Source organism: Carassius gibelio, chromosome A8 (assembly GCF_023724105.1).
Source record: "Carassius gibelio isolate Cgi1373 ecotype wild population from Czech Republic chromosome A8, carGib1.2-hapl.c, whole genome shotgun sequence".
Lineage (NCBI taxonomy): Eukaryota > Metazoa > Chordata > Actinopteri > Cypriniformes > Cyprinidae > Carassius > Carassius gibelio.
In genome coordinates, this window is record NC_068378.1 from 12,516,436 (window position 1) to 12,544,413 (window position 27,978).

Consider the following 27,978-nt stretch of genomic DNA (forward strand, 5'->3'; position numbering starts at 1 on the left):
CACTTGAAGCATTAGCAGTAAACAAGTTTCAGTCAACATCAACCTATTTTTTTATTTATGTTAAGAATAAGGGTTTTAAATACATTCACAAGGGTGTAACATATTCTTGACCGTCAGACATTTGTCATTTTTTCACAGGGGTAAATGATAATTCAACATGAAGATAAATGAGCAGTCATTTCCAGAATCTCTGATTTTAAGTTCTGCACGTGTAGAGTTGGAAAATGTCCAGAGCAAAAACATCAGGGCATATTTAAAGTTCACTGCTTAAATGTGATTTTCATCATGTTAATTATTAGATTTTTTTCATTAAAGTTTAATATGCTTTCATGAGTTTTATTGTGTAATATAAATGATAATAAATAAGTATATGTATTTTTGTCAAATAAAGTTTTTTTTTTTTTTTTGCATACTATGGAGCTTTACTCTTAATATGTTATTTAGTATAACACTTGGCGGTGAATAGTTGCATTCCTTACAATTATAATAATTTTAACAAAAAAAAAAAAAAAATTCTCTGAATGCGTCTATTAAACCTTTAGCGTTTCTCTCGTGTAATAACAAGACAAGCATACCACCACATTTCAATCAAAATGTAAAGGATACATAAAATGTTAGCAATGATATAAACCTCAGGAAGATCATATCATTTGATATATAATGGAAATGGAACTGCTGTAAATGTTCATGAGAAAGTTTCTTTTCTAAAGGTCCACAAGGTCAGAAGTGTCTGTAGAAACATTTAGGTACAAAATATAATGGCACATGCTTGAAAGCCAAACCAAAATATGACAAAATAAAACATTACTTTGCATATTTCAATATATGTGCACCATGCATTTACTATGAACAGAAATAGCCAAGTGAGAGTTGCCGTTGGGTGCAAGTATGATGAGGTTTCCTCTGCCGTTCTGGTCTGCTTCAATTACCTGAAACAGAGATTTAAAATTTCCGGCACCAAAACCTTGAAACAACAGAGGGATGCATTGTTATTTATGTTTTCTCTACATAGGAAGAATGTACGAGATATTTCTGAAGCCTTAATTTTGAACCAAATTAAATAATACTTTGAATACGATGAATGCTTGCTCAGAAACCATTAATAAAATATTGCTAGATTATTGCTTGATGGTTGTGTCTCTGGATGACCTCCAGAAACATGGTTCTGTCCTGTACAGGTTTGGTGAAGACCTGGAGCGAGTAGCCATTGTCATCATAATCCACCAAGATTTTAAGTTCCTGTCTAAGACAGTGCCAAACTATTTTCACATTCTGCCTCTGACCTGTGACATAAATTAGCATTCATATGGACTATTAGCTGGCCAATAACTCTTTGCTGCATTTTTTTCAAAGTTCAAATTCAAAATGCAGACTCTGCATTCCTCCTCCTTCTAATAGCTGTTAAAAAAAACCTTTAATTACAGTTAAACTTTAATTACTTTAACTGGAAATATAGTCTTACCTCCAACATGCTGATGTCCTCAACAATTTGGACTCTGGAAGACTTCAGCTACTCCCTGAGCTGCTGGTAGTAAGTGTCAGGCATTGTCATGAACTCTATACCACGTTCCTTTAGGTTACAGAGTCTGAAAGCATATTCTTGACATCTGTTTAAAATGCAAAGTAAACTTTTTAAGCATTCACATAGAACAACCTAAAACTTTGCACACTACCACTTTTACTTTCTCTGTCAAAGTCATAAGACCTCTTAAGTCTGGTTTACTCACTGCTGTAATGATGTCAGAGGTGTTCAGTGCAATGTGTTGAACCCATGTGCTACCATAGTACTCCACATATTCCTAAAAGTGAAACGTTATTTGGATGAATAGATAGATGCATGCATTGGATAGAAACATTTAAGTACATTAGATGTTGTGTATAACATGCCTGGATCTAGGATCTAGGACTTCCCTAACTGGTTTATTAATCTGCATTTTCACAGTTTCTTCATAGTCGGCCACCACTATGGATTGCAGCGTGCTGTATTCAGTCTGCAACTGCTTGTCATCTACAGACCAAAATCTGTGGAACCTTTACCAGTCAATATGTTCCTATTCGTTTTGTTCATATTACATTTTGAGTTGTATATACACATTATTTGAATTAAATTAATTTGACAGACAGCATTCTGTCAACATCAGACAGCTGATGTTGACCAAGCTAGCACCAACCAACGTAACCAGAGCTGCCAACTCTCAAGCATTCACCGTGAGACACACGCAATTGACTCTTTTCACACGCTTTCACGCCACACATACATTTTTTCACGCACCGAAAAACCACGAAGCAAAGAGGACACGGAGACCAACAGACTAGACGGAGCAGGTTAGTTATGATATAATAAAATGGGTAACGTTAAGTTATAGCTAGTTAACTAACAAACGCAGCTATGGTTAGTAGGGGTGTAACGGTTCACAAAATTCACGGTTCGGTTCGATACGATACACTGATGTCACGGTTCGGTTCGGTTCGGTACGTTTTAGATACAGCAAAATGCAAAAACATCTCAACTTTTCAGAATGCCGCAAGCGCACCGCGGGTCATGTGACAAGAACTAACCAATCAGCTTCATCCTTTCCCATAACAACGTTGAAAACTCAGCCAAGATGAAGGAACAGCTGATTATAGTTGTATATGGATTGCAATTTTGAAATAAATTTAGTAGCAGAGCTACTGCAAGCGATTTTTAGAGCTGCAAATCCATTTATCCTTCGCTGAAATTTCCGCGTCTCATGGAGAGAGCACGTCATTGTTGCTTAGCAAAGACAGACGCCTCATGAGCGCTTCTGCCCGAGCGCTTTGGAAAGGAGGAGAAAGACGCGCTTAGCGTTTTCCACGCGTTTTTAGGAGCGATATGTGAACGGCCCCTAAGGCGCTCGCTCACTCAGCACGCGCTGAAGGCTCATTGCAAAATGTCTAATGCATTTAACAGACCAGAAATATAAGATCCTAAAATAACCAACAGGTCTGGTGTTTGGGTGCACTTTGGATTCCCTGTAAGCTATAATACTGGTGTCTAAATGCTGCAGGCATAGTTTGTTGCGTGCATGTTTCTCCTTTTTTTCGTCTTTTCCCAGATACTGACACAATAAGGTGATGTCGGCGTAAATGAGTTGACATGTTTCAAGTATTCACGCTGGTGTTTTTTTTTTTTTAAAGCAATGAAGCAACCGCGCGAAGCCCTCACTATATAGGATTTTAGAAAGAATGCAGAGCACTAGTGTAGTGTGCAAACTTACCACAGTGTGGATTTCAGAAAGTGTGCAAAGACTTCACGTGCACACTTACCATAACATGGATTTACAAATAATGTTCTAAGGAGGGGCTCTCATGTCACTCTGATCGAGCAGCTCATAGATGGAATCATGCATCTCAAACAATATGTTTGAGAGTCATCTTCTTTTTCTAGTCTGTTAAACGCATTGGCCATTTTGCAACGAGCCTTCAGCGCGTACTGAGTGAGCGAGCGCCTGACTGAGTCATAACATAACATAAACATAAGTTGGTGTTTTTTTCTTCTTCGGGAGTGTCAGGGGCGTTGCCTGTTACGTCGTTTGGGTTATTGGGCTACCTTGTTGAACGCATATCATTATATTTCTCTTTTTTTTTTTCAAATATAATTAATTAGTCCAACGAACCGTTCGGTATGCATAATGCGTACCGCGTACCGAACCGAAAGCGTCGTACCGAACGGTTCAATACGAATACGCGTATCGTTACAACTCTAATGGTTAGCCATCGCTAACATTAGCACGTTTATCGAACAGTAATGCTAATGCTAATTAAGGTGGATATCTCTGCAGCACTATCACTTGACATTTTTTAATGACATCATCGCCCTTATTTCTTCTCATTCTTTTAATGCGTGTAGGTCATGTTATGGATATTTTTATCTCAATTTTTGCATATGGCACCTTTAATGTCTTTTGTGAAAAACACTGTATTTTCTCTAACTCTTTCAGATATTTGTGGGATGTCTTGTTTTAGGAAAAATGTATAAAAGTAACAAGAGCTTATGCTTAAATTTTGTAAACGCAGGCTATAAAAAATAGAGCTGGACATGATGTGATGGGGGTCTAGTTTAGATAATTCTGCTATTCCCGCCCCTCACCACCCTCTTTACCTCCCTTTCCTGTTCCTGCTGTCTCCAACTGTCTCCAGATGGTGTCTCAGAGCCTTTGAAAATCATTTCACTGAGTAATAATTACGATGGGATTATCTTGCGTAATAATCGTCCACTACCACAGACTGAAATTCAACCATCCCATTTGCCGTCTCCATCTATTCTCCATCTATTCTCTTCCTCACCATGGAGACACACTGCTGATCACTGGGGAGGGGCTCTCTGTGTATTCTGACTGGTGGGATGGATAGGGAGTTTCCCCCCAAAGACTTGCACTGTTCTAAGCGAATACCTTCATGATTTATTTTATGCTTTTCAGTCTTAACAACCCTGACATCAGAGAGGTCTGATTCTGTCTGCCGGTTAATATTTATACATTTTGGAATAAGTTCAACAATGTGTTTAGAAATATTTTATACCACTATTGGCACCATCTCATTATCTGGCTGATTTCCAACCACATGGTCAATGAAGTCCAGCTTACCGTTAGGCCTGCAAAAGAAAATCATGTTAAGAGACAAAGAAAATGACAATGATAGAAGAAGAATCAGAGAGAAAGTGTGAGAAAATGTTATTTAAATACCAAAAGTTTGGACTCATTCAAAGAGTTTTCTTTGTTTTCATAACTATGAAAATTGTAGATTCATACTGAAGGCATCAAAACTATGAAATAACACATGTAGAATTATATATGAAATTATATACATAACAAAAAATTAATTAAATAGTGATTTATTGACTTAAGTTATTATAACATTTTCCCTCAAAATTAGCAAATGTATAGATATTTGTGTGATATTCACCTATGGTAACTGTAAATGATTCTAAAGTACTGCAGTGACTCTTCCCTTTCACTCCCCTTCCAACTAGAAAATGCATCCCAATAGTAAATGTCAGGTCTACTCTTGTGGCCCCACTGCCCCATTTTGAATAGTTTGCAGAATGCTTTTAAATCACTGGAGACTTCATTAGCAGTGTTTTAGATGATGCTGAGAACACAGTTGATAGTCATGACAGTTATGTCAGGTGTGATGTAACTTATACTGTATATAAAAAAGCCACAGGAATATAGATAGATAGATAGATAGATAGATAGATAGATAGATAGATAGATAGATAGATAGATAGATAGATAGATAGATAGATAGATACTGTTACTCTGAATCGGTCTGTTGTAGTGAAAAACTCTGATGTACTATGTGTTCTCAGAAGTCCAAGTCTACTGAGAGCAGGCATTTCACCTCACACATGCAGTAGACTGGCAATAGTTGAAACTTTAATGAGTATATGTGTTTAGGGAAAAGGTGTTAATGCACATGAGGTATGTTTCCCCAGAGAACAGTGAGTGAGGCTGTAACCAATGCTGATTGGACAGAACAGTTCTTGTGGGAAATACAGTGCTGTTGGTCAGCACTTTCTCTTAGCTCGACATGATCCCAACACAAGTCATAGGAGAGATCAGAGGAGAATGAAGAAACAACGAGATAATAAACCATGAGACGAGCTACAGAAAGACTATAAAACAAGCATGAGGAGCTAAAGTGAAGAAAATGGAACAAATAGAGCCGATCACCATGAATGAGCAGACAGTGGAAAACCCAGCCATCCTGGAGAAGTGGTTGCAAAAGAGGAGAAACAGAGATGACAAAGAGAAGGAGGAAATAAACAAGCAGGTTGAAGCCGAGGAACATGCTGTTCATGAAGAAATGGAGGAGAAGAATGACACCGCTGAGACAGTTACAGAGAAACACAAGCAGTCTAGAGTCCATTCAGCCTTCTCTTTGGTGAGGAGTCAGATCAGGGCACAGGCTGGATTGGATGGTCAGCACATGGGCATACTGGACCAAATCACCAGGGAACTAGAAAATAACAAGAAAGAACAAGAAGAAGCTGCACCAACAGTTGAGATCATCTCATCTGAGGAGAACATAGTAGCCCGGAAAGACACGATAGAAGAGCAGATGACAGAAAAAGGAGAAAATAGTAAGAAAAGAGGAGAAAAGTTATGTGCAGCCTTGTTGGAGGAGATATTGTTGAACTTGGAGTCATTTAAGAAGGATTTGAGTGAGGAGCTATCTCAGCTTCGTGGTGAGATGCAAAGCTACACAGACCAGGTGGTCTGTGGCCTGGAGACCCGTCTAACTAACTTACTGAGAATTCAATCGCTGGCTAGCACAACTCCTTCTGAACTTCCAAGAAAAAACACAGTTGAATCCATGGAGACCAAGAAGCAAAGACCTCCCAGCATGCCTCCTCTGGGGACATCTAGAAGACTCAACCGCACAATGACCACTATCACCTCTAAAACTTCCCTACCTCTGTCGCTGGGGCCTCGCTCCAGTTCAGAGCCACTGGGCGGCTGGGGGGCTAAGACCGCCACCAGCAAAGGTGCTCAGATGAGAAGGAGAGATGAGGCGACTGTACATCCTCCTGCGCTGTTGCCTCCTGCTCTACTTTCTGCACAGAAAGGCAAGAAGGCTTTACAAAGCAGGACTCACATTGGTAAGCCAACATGCTAGTGAGGTCTGCCATCCAATCATACACTATTGTTCATTGAAAAAGATCTTTACAATGCCATCAGGGGAGGAACCAACTTTCAGAGTCAACAATAGAGATCGCAAGATAAGATTGTTAAATATGAATAGCTGCAAAGAGAGCTGAGGAGCAGGAGTGTTCTCTTCTTTGCTATTTTGTGTTGTTTGTCCATTAAACTGTTGAAGACCTCCAAGAAAAATCCTACTAAAGTACTCTCAGAAAAAAAAGACACACCAAGGTGAATAATATGTATAATGACAAAATATACAGAATGAACTACAAATACATTTTTCAATCCATTTATAGGTTTATGACCTAGGTAGGTGCTATAGTTTAACAATAATGATTTTTGTTATTTAATAAAAATAAATCTCGCTAAATAAAAATATCTCTTTCAGGATACTATGCATTTTAATTTGTTCTGTCCAACTGTATTAATCAAATGTACATGCAGGTGCAATTTGGAATAAGATTGCAAATGTAACTGGTGATATGTTATTTTTTATTTTGGTTATTGTGTTTATGATTTTTGAGGTTGAATCAAAAAGGTGATTTTATAAAAACTTGTCAATTAAGATTATTATTATTTTTTACATTTGATTTATGCATGTCATTATTGACATGGCATAGGATATAAATAATGATATATTCAATAATATTGTCTGTAAAAAGAAGAATGCTACATTTCATTAATTTTTATTGTAATTAATTTGTATACAATTGTTTACAGTTCTACTAGAAGTTATAATGTGTTAATTGCATGCATATAGGTTTTAAAAAATATATATGTATGCATTGCATTGGTCTAATACTTTCCTTTTCCTTGACGCATCTTTTGCCACATGTACAAGGATGCAAATATAATATTATTATTGTAACATCATCAGAAAGGCAGTCATATCTGAAAGATTGACAAACCAAACCTGAAAATACAACTTGATTTTCCACAAAGCATTCTCCACAACATTCCATAAAGAGATTGTTCAATCATGACATATGCTGGTAGTGACATCTGCTGGTAAAGAATAGTAGGCTATGTTACTGGCAGTAAAAGAGGTCTGCGCAGGGTTGAACAGCGCATGCGCACGGCGCGCGTCCCCGTTTGATGACAGCTGTGTGCTGTGGCTGTTGCTAAAGGGAGGAGAAAATCTCACGACGGAGGGCTTTTTATCTCGTTCATTCGCAGCTAGAACATTTGGAGTACTGAAACGAGAACTTAACTGTAAAACCCACCCATAACACTCGTGACTGAATTCAGTACTTCACATCCAGCCGTCAAATTAGTCGGTAAGTCTTTTGTAAGTCTGGCTCGGACTGCTTAATGTGTCACTTTAGCGACCTGAGCGTTAACGTTAGCTGATTGTTGGCCTGCTTGTCTCGGTCATGTTGTCACCTTTTGTTTTTAATCACGTTTTTTGCCAAATTAAGCTTTTAGGAGCATATTTCGCTTTCTTGGCATATTGTTACATGACTGTAGATTTCAATACACTACTAAGCGAGGTATTTCATTTATTGTTGTGCTATAAAACACGATGATTATTCGCTGTTGGCCGCTGACACACCGACTCTTGCAGCTTTTGTTGTTGTCATGCACTTCTCATTGACAGTCATGCTCGTGTGATAAAGCCAGATACAGTGTGTTATTTGAGAGGTTAATGCCCATAGAGGATTCTATAATTTCCTTTCAACGTGAATTGCACTCGGATTATGCAGCCAATTTTGTTCTGGAACTCACAATTAGAGAGATATTAGATATTTCCCACAACGATAGAAATAAGCGCGAAAAGTTCTTTTCTGTGATAGCTGTCAAGTGCATAGCCTTGCGTACGTACGTTACAGTATTTGACAAGTGTTTTTGCTGCAGATCTCCAAACTCAAGGGTTTGCATACTGGTCACTTATTTCCCAAAATAATATTTTGTCTGGAAATATATGACATAACTATCCCTAAAGGTAGGTTTAGTTTGCACATTTCCATACAATGCATATTTGGTGTGTTTTTAAAATTATTAAATGAAATGATAAAATAAAAACATTCATAATTTAAGAACATACAATAAAATAAAGATACAAAGGAAAGGAAATTCGATAACAGGAGTGACAACGTGATTCAACTGAAGATCATTAGCATTAAATTTGGTCTTTGGTTCTAGATTTTATTGTGAGCAATTAATCTGTACATATGTTTTTTTTTTTCTTTTCTTTTTTGAATGCTGTGATGTTTAATTAAAATGTCATAACTTGAACTTTCTCAGGTCAAATTTGCAGAGCTCCACTCATATAGTCCATTAAACCCTGCCCTTCCAGTCCACTGCAATGTTGCATTAATTTTTAGTTCATCGTAAAAATCAATCAACAACTAATGGATTGAATCAAGTCCTGGACCTATTTTATTATTATTATTATTATTATTATTAATATATATATATTTGATAATCTGTTTCAATTAGATGTACCTCGCATTACATTAGAAATAAATTGTAGCTACTTCTGTTACTTTGTGACTTTGACCACCTATAAAAATTATCCCAAAATAAGCCAAAGCATTAAGCTTTGCTTGTCACCATGTTAAGCACAGAAAGTTTTTTTTTTTTTTTTATAAAAAAATTGGTGTTAGACTAAATAAGCATTGGAATGCTGTGATTGGACATAAATAAGAGCATATACAAAATGCATTTAAATGGGCTTCGGGTAATTTGGGAAGCTGCGATCCATACGAGCTTTCTTGCTCAAACACACATAGTCTCAGAAAAGCCTGTCTTGTTTCTCTGAGAAGTCTGCCAAGTCCTAGAGCGCTCGTGTTTTCTAATCACTCAGCTGTGTGGCTGGCACAGGATGGACTGCTTTTCTGATCCAGTTCATCCCCCAACTGTTCGGTTGTTCTCATGTAGCCTCATAATGAGGGCATGAAGCTCCTCCCATGGCATCTCCTCAACAAATGCCAAAGCTGTGACATTAGGTCAGTAATGCTCTTTCAGTAGTATACTGGAGTTTAATTGATTCAGTAACTATTTATTGGTGCTCTGCTCATGTCTCTACACCTTTTTTTCTTTTCTAGTATAGTGAAAGCTTAGTAAGGAAGTTTCATAATGCCAATTTGCTTCTACCTCAGCCAAATGTCCTGGATTTGATGGAGTGCCATGTACCCACAAACCATTTCAGCTTTAATGGATGTTCTGTATTTTTAACAGACTTCGGTTTTGTGTCATACGACTGTGGCAGTGTACAAACTGTTGCCGGGATCTGCTGTGAGGTGATGCTGAGATCAAGCAGGATGTGTTTCCAGCTGGGTCAGGAGTTAGGAAGTGTGAATCTCCTGATATTATGTGTGTGCGATAATGTGCACTAGAGAGAGTGTGCTGACACGTATAGTAATGTCAGAGTGGCCCTTGGCATATTTTTCTTGGCACTCTGCTGTTGGTATTTAGTAAAACTAAGTAAATGGGAAATTCTTGAACATTTTGTGCATGTAAACATACTAGAATGTGCTTTATCCTCTTCTGAGATTCTGCGGTAGTTTATGTTTTATTTAGGGCAGTGGTTCCAGAATGGATTAATTTTATTTCTGATAATTTTAAATATTTGAAAATTCTTACAAATGCAGATACTGCAAGAATTATTTTCACGGTATAGCTGATAACCAGTAAATAATAATCAGGGCTCGACAAGTGGATTTTGTGAAGGGACAAGTGAATGAGAATTTGTGATCAAAATTTTAATAACAAACAATAACTAGGGCAACACCGAAACTTTGGCATGAACGATTCTAATTTTATTACTTTCAGTGTAAACGGTGACTAATAACGGATAATGTATTGACAGTATTAAGGTCGCATCAGTTGAGGCTTGTGCAGTGTGTCTGACTCACTGAGAAATCAACACTATAAGCTCAACAGCACACAAAAAGAAACAAACCTGAGCAATAGCCTACTGCGGTAGAAAAAATATAATATTCTATATAATTGTGTATTCTATATAATCGGGAGTGATGTTTTCCCGACTTTCAGATCGATTGCAAATGTGATATTGATTTTATACAGCTTTAGTTAACTAAACTACTAATATTAACTGACTTTACATTTTAGACATATTGTGGATTGTTTTTCCTCTATTTCGCTAAAGAAAATAGTTGTAAGCAAAGCCACGGCAGAACAGTCACGCATCTCCGAGCAACACACAACAGTCTTTCGTTACTAAATGATTCATTTTTGAACGAGTCAATGATTCAGTGAGCCATTTATAAAAATGGTTACTTGCTTTATTTATTGAATGAATCAGCCGTTTGAACGAATCGGTTGAATCAATGATCCACTCATTAAAACGGTGACTTGCCACCACCTACTGGTGGTATAATTTCATATTTAAAAGTATCATTGCATTTTTCCAACATTTCATATTTGTATGTCAAAAAAGTAAAACATTAATCTAATAACATTATTTATGCATTTGGACAGATGGAGTTTGTTGATACTGATTTCATTTGAATAGTAACAACCATATAGTGCCATATTATTCTAACTTGATTTATAAATCAAGTAAGAATTCAAAATAAATGGAGACATGTACATTTAATCAGTTTAGGAAAATATTGTCCTTCATTGAGCAATGATGAGACTGCTTCAGAATAAATTATATTTGAGCCAAAAAAAAACAAGTAACTTTGTACTTGGACAAGTGAATGATTGATTTACTTGTCCGAAGGAAAAGCTCATGTCAAAGCTATATATTAGGGGTGTAACGATTCACTCGTTTTCTCGATGCATCGATTACAAACCCTGTCGATTCATATGCATCGATCTTGAAACATGATTTTTGAATCGTGAATCGCCGATCTTGGACCGTAAACGATTAAAAATGCTAAGAATCTAATGAATCGCAATTTCTATAGCGATTCAATGCTTTCAAAATGTATACACATTAAATTACTACACGCACAAATTAATGGAGACCTTGACGAGTGTTCGTGAATCGTGCCTCTTATCTGTCCTTCACGCGCTCCACTGTTTACCGCCTGAGACTGTCACAGGATTGCGCTCGCGCTCCGTTCGTCTCTGACGCAGCTGACGTGTGATCTATACGATCTATGTGATCTGGACTCGTGGCCAGTAATGCTAACGTGAAGTAGTTTTACTATTCTGTAGTTTGTCAATGGCTCTCTGCATCTTACCGACGGAGTTACCCGAGCCGTTGACAGCTGTATTTATTGAATGGACGGAGCAGGAATGTAAGTCTAAATCATTCGCACAGATCCATTGAATGAGAAATGTTTTTAAACAATGCGGATGAACCGAATATACAAAGGAAACTTTTAAAATTAACCACAGCATTAACAACGACCTTGAAATAAGAGCGCAAGCTTTATCTGATAATCAGATGCATGAAAGTAGCGTTTGTTTCATTAGCAAACAGACATCTGGCGCATTTTCTCTCAGAATCATTTGCTGATTAGAGAGGAAAAGTTAAATAGAGATGAAGACGTTTTCACACTGAAAGAGAAGCAATCTCGCTCTCATAGACGTGCCAGGCTATATCTGCAGCTAAACTGAATAAAAGCAGAATGAACTGATGAAACTAAAAAAAAAAAACACAACAATTTATGAATGATGCAGTGCTAATTGACATTTATTACAGTACAGAAATTATAAAAGTATATTTTCTACCTTATTCTGTGGAGAAAATTTTAATAATTGCTAATTAAATGTAGCCTAGTATATAAAACTGCTAAAAATCATAAAATTGCCATTAGGAAAAAAATATAGATTACAAATGGTTGATTATTGTATAGCAGTGTATTTGATTTATTACAGCTTATTAAAAGTAATTAAAAAAGAAGATAATTCCTTGAAAAAAAAAAATAATAATAATTATTATTATAATAATTATTATATAGGCTATATACATACAGTTAAATGATTGTATTTGACATTTCTGTCACTTCTGAAATTATGGCTACGCCCCTGGTGTGACAAAATGTTAGCTCATACATAATACTCTTTAAGCTCTTTTTTAAAAACTTGGCTTACATACATTTTTACGTATGCCATGTCGCATCATTAAACTAGCATTTAACAATGGACAAAAGGTTTTTTTTCTAACCTATGGTTCTCGAACCATAAATGCTACTGTAATTTGCCCCCTGACTAAGCATTTAAAGAATTTAGTAAAAACATTTAAATAATCCCGTGAATGCATTTAAAGAATGCAGAATCAAATACAATTTAATTGTGAATCGAATCTAATATATATATAGGATGAACATTGGATGAACCATGGCTTTCAAGTGTTTTTATATCATCATTTATGACTTTATGACTATGCTTTCTGTGGAAATTTTGAAGAATGGTGGTAACCAAACATGAGTTTTGATGGATATTGAATTCCATAGAAGGGGGAAAAAAACTCATACAAAAAAAATGAAAGAAAGTCATACAGGTTTGGAACGACGTTGGGCTTAATAAATGACAGAATTTTCACTTTTTAAAACTGTGCCTTTTTCATGATTGAACACACACGCAGGCATTAGTTAAAAACTTCTCAAAAGGTAAATGGGTTCTGTAAGTTATTGCAATCAGTTTAAATTAATACTAAATTGAACTAGTCTTGAATTATTGGAAGCAATAACCCACAGTTAAATATCTAGCCAACTAAATATCTGATATTGGTTAATTAATTTAAATCTTTTATATTTGGTGATAACAGTTGTGGTCATGTTATTTGTATCTCTGTTTTGATAGATAATATAGAAATAACTATTCCTGTCTATTGCCTTGATGGTAATTTAAAAACCTGAAATTTATATAGCATTTTTGTGTGCCAACTTTAAAAAATATTGAAACATAAGGGCCTTTCACACCGCCGGAACCTTTTCATTTGTACCAGAATTGATTGTGGGACTACCCTCTTTTGTTGTTTTTTTTTGCACCGCCAGAACTGGGTGCAATTTTAGTACCGGAGTGCCTTTTTCAAAGACCAAATTAGCTCCTACTACGGAGCAGGGTCTAACCATCACAACTGGTACGATCCATGACATAAGTAGACATTGATCAACTTATTTCGCAAATATGATGAACAGCGATGAATTGGCGGACACTGTAGTGCACAAATTTTTGCACTGCCTGTTGTCATTGGAGATTCCTTCTTTCCTTTCTTTCAGTCGCTCTAGGTATACGTCGACATTCCATGTCCATTATTGTGAAACCCTCAAGACACACAAAAAACACAGCTCCGATCAATGCGTCCTCCATCTTCCTGTTGTTAACGTTGTTCTTTGTTAACGTTGTTGAATGCCGTGCACAAACAATGGTCGCCTTGATTTTGCCAAGTAAGACATAGGGGTGCTCCGATCACGAACGGCCGATCGTTAATGCGCATCTCGTCAGTAAAGCCGGTTATCTAATCAGCGGTTAATTCCATCAGGTGCGTGATTTCACATAGAGCAGCTGTTACTACACAGAAAATGAAGTGGATTTGCGGCTCTGTGTAGTAACAGCTGCTCTATGTGAAATCACACACCTGAGGGAATTAACCGCTGATTAGAGAACCGGCTTCACTGACGAGATGCGCATAACGATCGGCCGATCGTGATCGGAGCAACCCTAGTAAGACATGATCCTGGATCAACATTATTGTCCAAAAATATAGACTTAACCCAATCCCTACCCCTAAACATAACCCTACATAATTGTTTCCTAAAATCAGTGGAAAATGATAGCTGATTGACAAGGGTGAAACACCTTAACCTGATAGTAAGAATAAACAGATATTTTCTCAATTCTGATTGGTTGATTGAAATGTTGTACTTGGTGAAATCACGCTCGCTCACAAATGACATTGCTGGTGACCAGGTTGCGTCACTCCCTAGTACACACTTTTCGGTGCAAATGCAACCCTTTCAATCGTACTGGGAAATTGCTCGCGCAAAATCACCCCAGTACTTTAGTACTGTACATTTAGTTCTGGAACTCACTATAATAGTCTTAGGTGAGAGGAATGTTTGTCGTATTTATTTTTTGGTCACTTAGTTTTTGGCAGTTATGCTATTCCATCAGCAGTCAATTTATCTGAGGTTTCATATTGCCTCCATATATTGGCATAAAGGTGTTTCTTAGAGCCAATATGTTCAGTGACACTGTTGTGAAATTTCAAAGATGACTGATGCTAAGCTGTCCTGTGGTTGTTATTTTATCTCAGGATTCTTGCAGAGGTCCTCAAACTTGTTTGGTGAACTATTTCTGTAAACCACAGAGATACAGTTTCACATTGTCTAAAGAGAGCAGAAAGCATCCTGGTTTGGAGACATTTCCGTGCAGTACTCCCACACCCTCCTGTGAGCCTGGCTGGTGTAATGAAATAGATTTCTCAGAAAGACTTAGTGTTGGTTATGGGATTTTCAGTGGTCAGTCAGATGCCAGTGGAATGCAGATCTGAACAAACTGAAAGGGCTTTCAGTATGGCCAAGTTTCATCTCTTTGCATGCACATTTATGTATTTGTAAATGGAAATGTGGTTGGGATGCCTGGCCACAGAGAAAGCATCCCACTCATCATCACATCCCCAGCTAGTTACATTAGCTGCCCTCATTCGTCAGATGTTGTCTCTTTGTGTTCGTAATGGCCAGGAAACATTGATATTTCCACTCAGGATTTCTCTTCTGCTCAGTTACTAGCACATCCACAATGTTGTCCATTACAAAGTTAGATGACATTCACTGCTAAATGGAGTGTGTGGGTAGTTTTTTCTCATGAGTGGTCAGGTCCGGTGCATTGTAAACATGTGAAAGTGCCTGATGTTGCATTCGAGCTGTGATTCATATCCCACACAGCTCCAGCTCTGAGCGTGTTTTAAGGGCACTGAGAGCTCTGCCTCAACCAGATACAAAGAGGAAGAAGAAATGAAAAACGGATCCTTGTTAAGGCACCTAACCTGAAAGTTACACGCAACTCACACCGAGTGTTTCCGGTCAGTCTGTCTTAAAACGAAATTGCTTTCTCTACCAGTGGTAATCTTGTCAATATAATTACTGATGAAAATGTTCCTTAACCAAGCGGTTTTTTTTTTTTTTTGGTCGTAACAGAATTTACAACTTTGTAAATACAACTGTATACTCTTTGTAATGCTAATATTTCAGGAGCTCAGGTTTCCTCAAAAGTTTGACATTTTTGTTTTACATTTTTGTTTTACATTTTCATGCTTTACATTTTTTTTTTTTTTCAGCAAGGACACAATAACTGTCAAACGTGCCTGGAAAGGCTTTCATGATGTTGATGTTACAAAATATTTATATTTAAAAGGAATGTTCTTTTAACTTTTTTCTATTCATCAAAAATCTTTAAAAATGTATCACGGTTTACACAAATCCTCTTAAAGTATTTATATGAATCACTGCAATGTTGCATAAAAGAATAGCGATTTTAATTTCATGTTCACAGCACAACTGTTTTCAACACTTACAATAATAAATGAGCAGCAAATCAGCATATTAAAATGATTTCTGAAGGATCACGTTACACTGAAATAATGCAGAAAATTCAGCTTTGCCATCATAAGAATTAATTACATTTTAAAATATATTAAAATAGAAAAAAAAAAACAGTTATTATAAATAGTAATAATATAGACAGTTTTGAGTTTAACAAGTTGAGAAAGGTTGATGCTGTTAGATAGGTCTAATGCAGTATTAATGCACACTGTTTTGTAATCAGAAATCTGTGTGCACTTGAGTGCTGTCAGCTTGCTTAATGCAGACATGCTCATTATTCAAATGAAAGGGAGTTCAATCATTTCAATAAGAAGAAAATAGGGTAGCTTATGGGAAACGAATAACAAGGAAACAGTAACTGTAACAGCATTGTACTGTACTTTTCATATCAGCATGTACCAAAAAAAGAAAGTATTGATAGTTGTGCTTGGCCTCCTAAAAATTATATCTGCACATAGCCCTAGACTATATTCTTGAAGACACTTAATAAAAGAGATTTTGTTCTCTTGCATAAGAATACACTAAGGAGTAAGCACATATCCATCACTCTCTCCTCTCCCTCTCATAATGAGTCTGCTCTACCTGCTCAAATGCTGTCAGAACTAATCCAAACGCAGCTCTTCAGAATAAAGGAACTGAAAAAAGGACCTTCCTCCTGTTCCCAATGCTTTAGGAAAGTGTTCTTTGCTGTCATTGTTGCTAAAAACAGCATCAACTGCAGTCCAAATCTGGAAAAAAGTGGAAGTAGACTGATCTTACGGTTTTAGTTGCTTGTGTATTTATTGCTGCTGATATTGGCTTTCAGTGTGGCTTTTACCATCCCTGAGATGTTGAGTAGAAACAATTCTGCTGATTAATAACTTAGCCTTTTTTTTTTTTTTGTATAAGATTTTTTTTTTTTATATATAGATCCATTGATGTTCTGTTGATTTTTTTGATCAGCAAAATCTGACATCTGTGTCTAGAAAATGATCTCAGCTCCTTGAACTTCCCATCCCAGAAATTTGACATTGGAAGGAAAGCAGGATGTTATTTAAAAATGTCCCATTTTATTTCTTTATGGTCCTATTATGGACCTGTTTGTACTGTGGCTGAATTACCCAGATTACCCTGAATATTGTAAACAACAACATTAATTTACAATAGAAGTTACTTTTGTAACTTGTCTAAATATCTGTAAATATATTTGTAAGAAAAAAATATATTACTAGCCCCTAACTTTGAATGTTTGTGTACATTAAAGGGGGGGTGAAATGCTATTTCATGCATACTGAGTTTTTTACACTGTTAAAGAGTTGGATTCCCATGCTAAACATGGACAAAGTTTCAAAAATTAAGTTGTACGTTTGAAGGAGTATTTCTGTTCCAAAAATACTACTTCCAGTTTGTCACAAGTTTCAGAAAGTTTTTTTCGAGTATGGCTCTGTGTGACGTTAGATGGAGCGGAATTTCCTTATATGGGTCCTGAGGGCACGTCTGCCGGAAGAGCGCGCGCTCCCGTATAGCAGAGCACTGAGAGCACAACAGACTTCACTGATCAGAGCGAGAGCGTCGCGAAATGTCACAAAAGGAGTGTGTTTTTGGTTGCCAGGGCAAGACAACCCTGCACAGATTACCAAAAGAGAAACAGCATTAAGGGACCAGTGGATGGAGTTTATTTTTACAGAGCATCAACGGAGTTGTGCAAGTGTTTGTGTTTGTTCCCTGCATTTCGAAGATGCTTGTTTTACAAACAAGGTCCAGTTTGACGCCGGATTTTCACATCATTTATTTCTTAAGGTTAATGCAGTCCCAACGAAAAAGGGTCACGATTGTGTGTTGGAACCGCAGGCGGTGAGTAAAACTGCTTCAAATATCTCTGTGTTATTAACTTAGCTATCGGCGCGTAAGCACATCAAGTAAACAACATGCGATGTTGCCATCAAACTGCATGAGTAAAACTGCTTCAAATATATCTGTGTTGTTAACTTGGCTATCGGCGCGTAAGCACATCAAGTAAACAACATGCGATGTTGTCATCAAACTGCACTTTCCACATGTACAGCTTAAAAAAAAAAAAAAAAAGACGACAAAGTGGAACTTAGTCATTTTCCAAAACCGCTAAGCAAATATATACAGTTTCAGTACATACAACATAGAGACTGATTGCTGATGCTGCTCTTGTTCAATTTCAGCCTCTGGATCTGATTCTGGATCATAAATATACGCTGAATCTGACTGTTAGCCATGGTTTGTTTTGGTTGGTTTTGTCCTCACGGTAATGTCACAACTTCCAAACGCTCTCATCGCAAAAGCCTACTGGCGCTCGTGATTCTTTAGCTCCGCCCACACGTCACGCCTCCAGCCGGTCGTGTTTTTCCGGGAAAAATCGGTACAGAATATCTTTCTCTTATGAATATAATAAAACTAAATACTTTTTGGAGTTATGAAGGATGCAATACTACTCTATAGGTACTCAAGATTAACAGGATATTGAGTGAAAACGAGCATTTCACCCCCCCCTTTAATATGATAACAGATGGCCAAGCAACGTTTAGGTAAGTAGAAAAGTAGGCCTAGTATTTATTTGATTTGTTTCATTGTTTTTTGTTTTTAAGCTTATTTAATGTTTACTCCGTGTGACCTAGCTCATCCCTGCAGTATTTATAAGCTTATTGAAAGACAAAGCTTGAAAGCCATTACAACTACCTTAAACTTCTCAGAAAAGAAGAAGAAAGTAAGTTAGTAGGTATCTTTTTCCTCTGCCCCCAAATCTAAAACTTCAAATACTACTGCATTCAGCCGCAAAAAACCAAGCACTAAGAGTGAGCACAGTGATGTGCTTTATTTGGCAGGATGACAAGAGATTGAGCCAATTCAGGATTGAGTGGTACAAGAAGCCTCAGCGGATATACTGATATTCTGCTGTATGTTTGTGGGCTGCTGTACGGATGCTCAGTGGTCCGGGCTCCATCAAGGGCATCTCTGGGCTGCTCTACGTCCCACATTCTCCTGCGTAACCCATGCTTTAGAAAGACCTCTTGGTGCCTGAGGAACAGTCCAAGAAATATTTTTTTTGCATTTCCTCTAGTCTGAATGTTTGCGTGTGAACATTGATACTAGTGTGTGTGAGAGTGAGAGTAAATGGGTGTGTGTTTTCTGTTTGACTATATGCCTCCTTTATGTGAGAAAGCAAAGGCGACTAATGCGATTTGCAAATAATTTTTTGGGCCATTCATAAAACAGAAAGTGTCTGTCAGGTCAGGGTATTCCAGGCTTTGTAAATGAGTTACAGCTGCAATATGCACAGTGATTCTCAACCAAGCTGATCAGTTTTGGTTCTTCACACTCTGAAGTTTATGCCATCTATTCATATATTCGGTTTAAATTTTGGGTTTATGTATGTATGCATGTTTATGTACATTATATCTCACTAATGTATTGTGGAGTTTATATTTGCTGTTGAAAATGTAGTTTGATCTGTGTACAGTCTTAAAATACATTGTTGACAAGAGCAAATGGCATGCTACATCTCTTTTCATTTCCCACTGTTGCTCGACTGTTGAAGAAGTATACTGTCTAAAAGATTTACTGTGGTCTTTGCATTGTCATTGTCATTACATTAGTGCATGATTAAGCAATGGATTACTGCTGTATAAATCCTGTATAATAATCAGTGCTGCCTGTGTTTACCAATAGAATAAATTTAGTCATTTTGTAAATGACATACATTTTGCACATAGAATAAATAAGCAGCAATGATGCATTTCATGACTTGCTTCTTTTTAAGGCTGTTTCATGAGGTTAAATGCTACATTGCGTAGTTGCCTGTCTCTCTGTAAAAGGTTGAAGTAATTTAAAAAAAATGCTTTACTTCAGCATGCCCTTTGGACATTATAAAATACATATAATTGTATTATTTTGAATGTCCGTGTCCGTGTTCCCTGTATTAAAATTGGTCTGTTATCTCACATCTCAGAGGAAATAGAGCAGTCTTCCTGTTTAGGCATGATTTTGTCTCACACAGTTGGAGTTGAGCTATTCAGCAGCTCTGTTTATTGACTCTATATGTAGTGATTTTACTTTCATAGAAAGGCCTCATTTGCTTTTATCCTACAGTATGTGTAAGATGTGCTGTCTAGCTGTTACAATGAGGGTATACTACTGAATCCCTATTATAAAAAGACATACTACACTTCAGAAGGAACACAACCTGTTAAATTGTGAACAACTGAGACAGCAGGGAAAATCAGCCGAGAGAACCTTAGCCAAAATAGTTTTATTTGACTTGAATGAAAATGTACAGAGTCTGCCTGTCATAATATTTTTAAAGGCATTTGACATGCATTTTAACATGGATCTTTATACAGAGTTTTAGTTTACAAGAAACCCTCAGACTCTTAAACACAGTTTGGAAAAATTAGACTTGACATGACTTACACAGTATACACTACCACATATTGAAAGGACTGTTTTTGAAAACTCAGTTTTCGTGGTCAGTCCAAAATATCTAGCAGATTTATTCTAGTCAGCTTAATTTTAATTTTAACTGTACTTCCATCACTCACAGCCTTTAAAAAAAATACAATAAAATAAAAATCTCTAATTAATTATGGTGTCTGCTCCAACTGAAGTCAGTTGTGTTTTGATTAGCGATCTGCGATATGACGAATTTTTTTTTTTTTTTTTTTTTTTTTTTCTGAGAGCCGCATACATCTGAAGCATGCACGCTAAAACCTGTCAAACAGCGCCTGATTATTGAAGTTATCTTTTGCTCTAATACTGTCAAAACACACAAGATTCACATGTAGACTCAGCTGGTTATGTCTAAAATGAAAGTAAACAGTTGGGAGAAAAACTTATACGTGCATGTGTATTAGATGCGTGCAGGCCTATTAAACATGCAGCCTACTGTCATTATTGTCAAGGGATATATCACCTTAAAGTCACATTGTCTCAAACCTGTATTAATTTCTTTCTTGTGCTGAACACAGAAGAAGATATTTTCAAGAATGTGGGTAACCAAACAGTTACTGGTCCACATTGAATTTGATGGTAGCAAAAAATACTGTCACTGTGGACCAGCAACTGTTTGATTTTATTGTACCTGAAAATAAAAGTAAAGCACTGTTTGAATTCTATATTATGTGTAGTTGTAATGTGATTCTTTGTCATTCTTTTATCTTTGTTATTAAAAAATAAGAAGAAAGATTTTTATCTTTGTTTTTTTTTTTCTTTTTTACCTTGAAAGACTTTGTCTTTATTATAGGGAAATTAGTTTGGCTGTAATGCTCAGACAGCATATGATATTTTTTCCATATCGCCCACCCCTAATTTTGATCAATATTCATTGTCTCTGATAAATATGCAATTTAAATTATTTTAAAATTGATCACAATATAATAAACTTATTAACTATTGTCAACTATTAATAACATGGCATAAACATCATACCATGCAGCTCTTGTTGCTCATATTCTCTTGTATTGAATTTATAGCAGTATTTACATCATACTCTGCTGACATAATGCTGTTGTAAATTCTCCTGCAGTGCCACTAATTTATCTTGTTCTTTTGTCCATCTTCAGCACCGTGGCTCATCTGAACGATGGTGAAGCCAGACATTCACACTCTGGCCCACCACCTGAAGCAGGAACGGTTGTACGTGGCATCAGAGAAACAACTGATCCAGCGGCTCAACAACGAGGTCCTAAAGACAGCAGAAAGGCTCTGTCGCGCAGCCTGGATCGCCAAACAGCAACGGATCAACCTCGACCGCCTCATCCTCACCAGGTTTTTGTCGTCATTTACTCACCTTCATGTTGTTCCAAACCGTCATGAGTTTCCTTCTCTGTGGTTCATGAAAAATAAATGTTGAAGAATGTTCACTTTTTCCCCATATAACATCCTGGAATCCTGTTCACTTTCAGTATATGGAGGAGAGAGGAAGTTCTATTTTGGTGTTGAATGAAAGAAATTAAGTCTTATGGGTTTGGAACATCACGAGTCTGAGTAAATTAAGACTTCTGGTTAAGCTATTGCGGAATATGGCAGTGGTTTCCAACCTTTAACCCCCCCCCCCCCCCATAGTTCAGAACACTTTTCATATACATTTCTAGTTTCTGTAAATTATTAGTCAGAATTTTTAGAAGTTTTAGGAGCTGGATGTTTTCATGGTTCCCACTCTTTTTAACCAATGAATTTATGAATTTTTCTGTCATTCGGGATTTACTGAGTAAAGATTTTTAAAAGTATTATTTAGACTTCTTATAAATCAACTTGAGGCCCCCTTATAATTTTGCTGAGGCCCTCTTGTTGCCCTGAGGCCCTCACCTGATGGAGAAAAACTGATTTAAATGATTTTTACATGGTTTGGTTCTAGTTCTGTTTTTTATTTATTTATTATTATTTGTTGTAAAAAATTGCTCATTGCACAAAAATTCTTAAACCTCTGGTAGTCCATGATGCTAGGAACTTCTTGAAACAATGTTCAAGTTCATACAGGACAGTCACTTTGATATTCAGTGTGGATTTTATAAACTTGTATTGACTAGTTGGAGTAACCAGCCAGCAAATAGTATTGAGATATTTCTTTATCTGAATTACAATTGCACATTCTTTCTGAAAAAAAAAGGAAAGGATGTGATGTGTGGCCAATTATGGTGTCCCATACTTGGAATTTGTGCTCTGCATCTAACCCATCCAAGTGCACACATAAATCAGGAATTTCCATTGTATCTCCAGCGTGAGGAGTTTTATTTACATGATTTTCTAAAGTCCATTTCTCTAAATGCGTCTCTTTCCTTTCCAGTGCGGAGGCCTCTCCTGCAGAATGCTGTCAGCATGCCAAGTTTCTGGAGGACACACAGTTTGTGGATGGTTATAAGACACTTGGCTTTCAGGAGAGCATCTATGGGGAGTTCCTGGGCCGCTTGAGGGAGAACCCGCGATTGGTGGCATCCTGTCTGGTGGCAGGAGAGAGGCTCAGTCATGAACACACACAGGGGGTCATACACACAGTCTTCACCTCACTCTATGGCAACTGCATCATGCAAGAAGATGAATGCTACCTGCTGCAGGTACATAGGATATACATGTATTATAGTATATATTTTTTGTATTATTATTATAGTATTTATTTAATATATATTTTATTAATTAGACTTTTTAAATATATTTTATATAATAATAGTAATAATTATAATAATAAAATAAAATTTACAAATTAATAACTAAATATATATGAATATTTATTTTTTATTTGATATGTTAATGATTATATATTTATACAACTTATAACTCTTTTCTTTTGTACTGTCCTACTCTGTCCAGGTGCTACGTTATTTGGTGGAATTTGAGCTAAAGGAAAGTGACAACCCTCGTCGTCTGTTACGGCGAGGCACGTGTGCCTTCAGCATCCTCTTCAAACTCTTCTCAGAGGGCCTGTATTCAGCTAAGCTTTTCCTCACTGCAACCCTCCACGAGCCCATCATGCAGTTGCTGGTGGAGGACGAGGACCATCTAGAGACGGATCCAGCCAAACTGATAGACCGCTTTACCCCGGCCCAGCAGGAGCGCCTGTTCGGGGAAAAAGGCACAGATGAGTACCGGAGAAAAGTTCAGGCAGCGGTGGAGGCCAACGAAGCCAAACTGGTGGCCCTGGTCAATACCTTTATCAACTACCTAAAACAGAACACCTATTGCTTCCCACAAAGCCTTCGCTGGATTGTTTCTCAGATGTATAAGACGCTGGCACGTGTGGAGAGGTTAGAGGTCGGGGAGGTGAGGACGATGTGCACCGACTTGCTGCTCACATGCTTCATCTGTCCAGCCATCGTTAACCCTGAACAGTATGGGATCATCTCCGATGCACCTATCAATGAGGTGGCACGTTTCAACCTCATGCAGGTAGAGAAGAATAGTGTTTGAATCATTACCATTATATTACAGACAACTGTAAGGAGGTCGGCTAGATTTAAAATGCTGAGAGTATGTATATATATATATATATATATATATATATATATATATATATATATATAAAAAATATAATTATTATTATTTTATTTTGTATTTTTTTATATTTACCATTAAAAAACATTGTTCAAAACAATATTTTTTTGTAACTTGAGCTAAGCCTACAATTTTTGCATAAATAACCAGTAAGCAATTTTTTCATTTAAATTTTTACGTTCCAAAACCACTTCCATAACATACTTTCAAACCATAATATGGTTTATATTTATATTTAAATTTATATTTATTAATTTTTTTTATTGTTTTTGGGATCAAACATGGATGAAAGTTATGACTTGCAGTTCAGTGAGTCAAATGTTAATTCAATAAAAACACTTAATTATAATAATAATTTGTTCATAATTTGTACTGTGATTGTTTGCTTTTTCATATGGCTCGCACAGGCGACACTATAGAAACACATCCAGTCATAATTCAATACAACACTTTTTCTGACACAAATATTTAGTGTGGTTTATGTCTGTGTGTAATATTAATATAATCTAAAAAATAAAACCTAATTTGATGTTTTAGGTGGGGCAGTTGTTGCAGCAGTTAGCAATGTCTGATGCAGATGATGGAGATCCTCGACGTAAAAGCAGTTTATCCAAGTTTGATAAGGTAAGAGACAAACCCAGAATTAAATGGCTCTTTTGTTTCTGATCGTCTTTCTCATCTATTTTGTTTTCCTCATCTTGTTGCCATATGATGACAAACATAGGCTATTGGCGTATTGCACACTGGCCAGTTTCCTAAATCTCAATTTAGTGAAATTTTACGATTCTCAATACAAATTTACCACAAAATGTAATTGTTGTTGCACATACTCCATTATTTTAAAAGTTAAATAATATTTTAGGAAATGTCATCTGGGTATTCTACACATACAGAATATTAATAAGTACATTGTGCATATTACAGAAATAGTATTTACGGTAGTAGTATGCTATTGCAATCATGACCAGGGAATGTTAAATGGTTCAATAACATGTTCCAACACTCTTTTTGTGGATTAACTCATTGCAGCTTTTCTGTCTTTTTAGATGTGTGTTTCTGCGTTTTTGGACGTTGTCATTGGTGGAAGAGCTGTCGAGACTCCACCTATGTCGTCAATGAATTTACTAGAGGGCCTCACACGGACGGTGGTTTACATGACTCATAATCAGCTTTTAGCTCTGGTATGTAATGCAGTGAAGAAAGAGATGTGTGGAAGGAAATCAAACTACGTCAGATTTTTATGATTACGTCATCAAAAGTACAAATGTTTGGGCTGTTTACGTGGTCACAGTGAAATCACAAAAATTTCTTTGCAGTTTCACATCCTTTTCCTTCCTGAAATGTGAAGTCTTTATGAATATGTTTATAGTTTGCAACTCAGCTTTTACCGAAGATTCAGATCAATGAAAAATGACTTGTCTACCTCACCCTCTTACAAACCTCAACAGAACATGCCTAAACCCGTCCCACTAATATAGCAGTAACAGTCATACTGCATACCTTTACAGTCCTAATGCTTTAACTCTTTCTGTCCAACACTGCCAAGAGCCAATAAACCTCTGTTTCTCTGTTTTTTCTTCTCTGCATGTGCAGCAAGATGTTCATCAGCTCACTGTCATTTACTGAGCCAATTAGCTGACTTCTATGTTGTTATTGCATTAGACTCACGGTTTCAAATTCACTAATGATGATAGCTGAATAATGAGCCCAGCTGCTTTAATTACCTTTGATTAAGAATGAGTTAAGAAATTATCTGAACACATAAAGAAAGCTTATAGTACAATCTTTGCAAACCTTATTTATTACAGGATATCAACTTGGAGTGATTGTTTGATAGTGTGTTTGTGCCAAACAAACATGTCTTTAACCTCATTTCTTTTTTCAGGTGGACTTTGTGCGTAGTGTCACTGCAGGAGATCAGCTCAGAGAAGAAGACCACCTGGCTCTGGAAACCCTAATAGCCCATGTACCTCAGTCCCGCACGACAAAGAGCAACAGTCTGGAGCTCACACCCTCTAACACGCCCCAGCTCTCCCCAGTTACCACACCCGCCAACAAGAAGAACAGACTCCCTATTGGTATTCCTTCTACATTAACTTTACTGCATGTTGATTGCTGCCGATTCTGCCGAGTCTAACCCTCTGATTACAGAAAGTGCAGTCCAGTGTAATCCGATACAATAATAATTGACTCTTTATTCTGGTTCTTTGAAATTGTTCAAAAATAATTAAATTGAATTCACTGAATGAACCCAATGAGTCAGTCAAGAAGGGCATTGGATCAACATCTGACTCACTTATTGAACTGCAAGTTTCATTTCTTTCAGTAATGTTCAAATTGAAAGTACGTTTTGTGCTCTACGGATGTGAAACTTAAATCTGTGTTGTTAGTTACTGGCTGTTCATATAATTGTGTGGTTGAGGATGAACACTTGGGATTTTTAAATAGATGATATTGTAGTAATAATAATAATATTTTATTCAAGAATGGATGACAATTATTTATTATTGTTACTATTATTATTGTTATAAGATACTACTACTACTACTAAGCAAAATAATGTATTGAAATGTTACTGTTACTGTTGATGTTGCCATTAATATAGCCATGGTTGCTGATATGGCATTAAAACATAAATAAATAAACTGCCACTATTATTTGTACTTATATACTTATTTGTATATAAGATATACAAGATAATACTACAACTGTTTGTTATTATTAGATAGGAGGAGGATGATAATAATAATGATGATAATATTTGTTTTTAGAATTCACCAAAACAATCTAAGCTGGCATTCCATTTATCTTTCACAGAGACTGCAATCTTAAAACTAGGTCTATGAAATGGCGATTTTTAAAATAATATAACAAAATAAATATTTAATTTAGTATTAAAAAGGTTGCGTCAAAGTAATTCAGTATTATGAATGATTTTTTTTTAAATTTATGATTTTACCCATTATATCTATTTAATGTGTTCAAAATAACATTGAAATCAGTAATGAGCACGGGAGGCTTAAGGAAAGAGAGTCATAAGGTTGCTAGAACAGAGCTAATATCTCTTCTTTACAACTCACCCAGACATGAACACTAGTTGTGGTCTTCTATGAATTAACTAAGTCTGTTCTTACACTCATTTACTGATCTTTTACACATGGTTTATCTTATCCACCAACTCTCTGACTTCCCCCTTCTGTCTCTTCCACCTTTTTTCTTGCCTTGCTGCCAATGAACATCAGGACAACAGTTGGCAGCCATAACGTGTTGGGAGCCCTCTGCCACTGCCCTGTCCGCTCATATACCCTTAGTGACCCCATTTGGTGGGTAACCCTGACAGACTGCCGTGACCGACATGTACAAATACCCCGTCCAGCCTCTCACTGCTTCACCCATGCTTTGTCAGCGCTTGCTGTGTCTGCCGTGTGTGTCCCTGCTTTGTATTTTGCTTCTCGCTGTAGCACATCTGGGCTGAATTTCTTGCCCCTGGGGATGTAAACGTAGTTGAAGTTGCTCAGACAAGCAAGACATTTGAGTGTCATAAATTTGGAAGATTTGCCTGCACCTTTTTCACCATATTCCACGCTAGCTGTTTTCTGCATTAGAATACATTAGACATTCAAATCTTGCAAAAAAGGTATCATCAGTCATAAAAAGTGGCAGTCCAATTTGTCCATAAGCAGTCTGGAACAAAATGTGTTCATTGTTTTAAAGTGTTATCTGTAAAATATATATTGCCTTTAAAAATGTGTTCACTCTCATGCTATTGTTTCCATTTAAATATGTTTTTGAGCATTTGTGAATGCTAGTCCCGCTCATGCAGGCTTTTGCTAACACACTTAGCAGCCTTG

At 36.7% G+C, this 27,978-nt stretch overlaps 1 protein-coding gene and 1 pseudogene across 6 annotated transcripts in view; one reads left to right on the plus strand and one right to left on the minus strand.

The window, feature by feature from the left end:
• Positions 1-818: 818 nt before the first annotated feature.
• Positions 819-5,048, minus strand: LOC128018125 (4-hydroxyphenylpyruvate dioxygenase-like; annotated as a pseudogene).
• Positions 5,049-7,735: 2,687 nt separating this feature from the next.
• The window catches only part of LOC128018486 (GTPase-activating protein and VPS9 domain-containing protein 1), a 39,949-nt gene continuing 19,706 nt past the window's right edge, over positions 7,736-27,978 (plus strand). For 3 of the 6 annotated variants that reach the window (XM_052604019.1, XM_052604020.1, XM_052604022.1), the window contains exons 1-7: positions 7,763-7,945; positions 21,703-21,907; positions 22,926-23,193; positions 23,447-24,022; positions 24,665-24,751; positions 25,174-25,308; positions 26,013-26,205. In XM_052604019.1, coding sequence (XP_052459979.1) covers positions 21,723-21,907; positions 22,926-23,193; positions 23,447-24,022; positions 24,665-24,751; positions 25,174-25,308; positions 26,013-26,205 — 1,444 coding nt within the window. In that variant the 5' untranslated portion in view covers positions 7,763-7,945; positions 21,703-21,722. Of the gene's footprint in view, positions 7,946-21,702; positions 21,908-22,925; positions 23,194-23,446; positions 24,023-24,664; positions 24,752-25,173; positions 25,309-26,012; positions 26,206-27,369; positions 27,451-27,978 lie in introns of all 6 variants that reach the window. The other 3 variants (XM_052604017.1, XM_052604018.1, XM_052604021.1) reach the window with 2 other exon arrangements.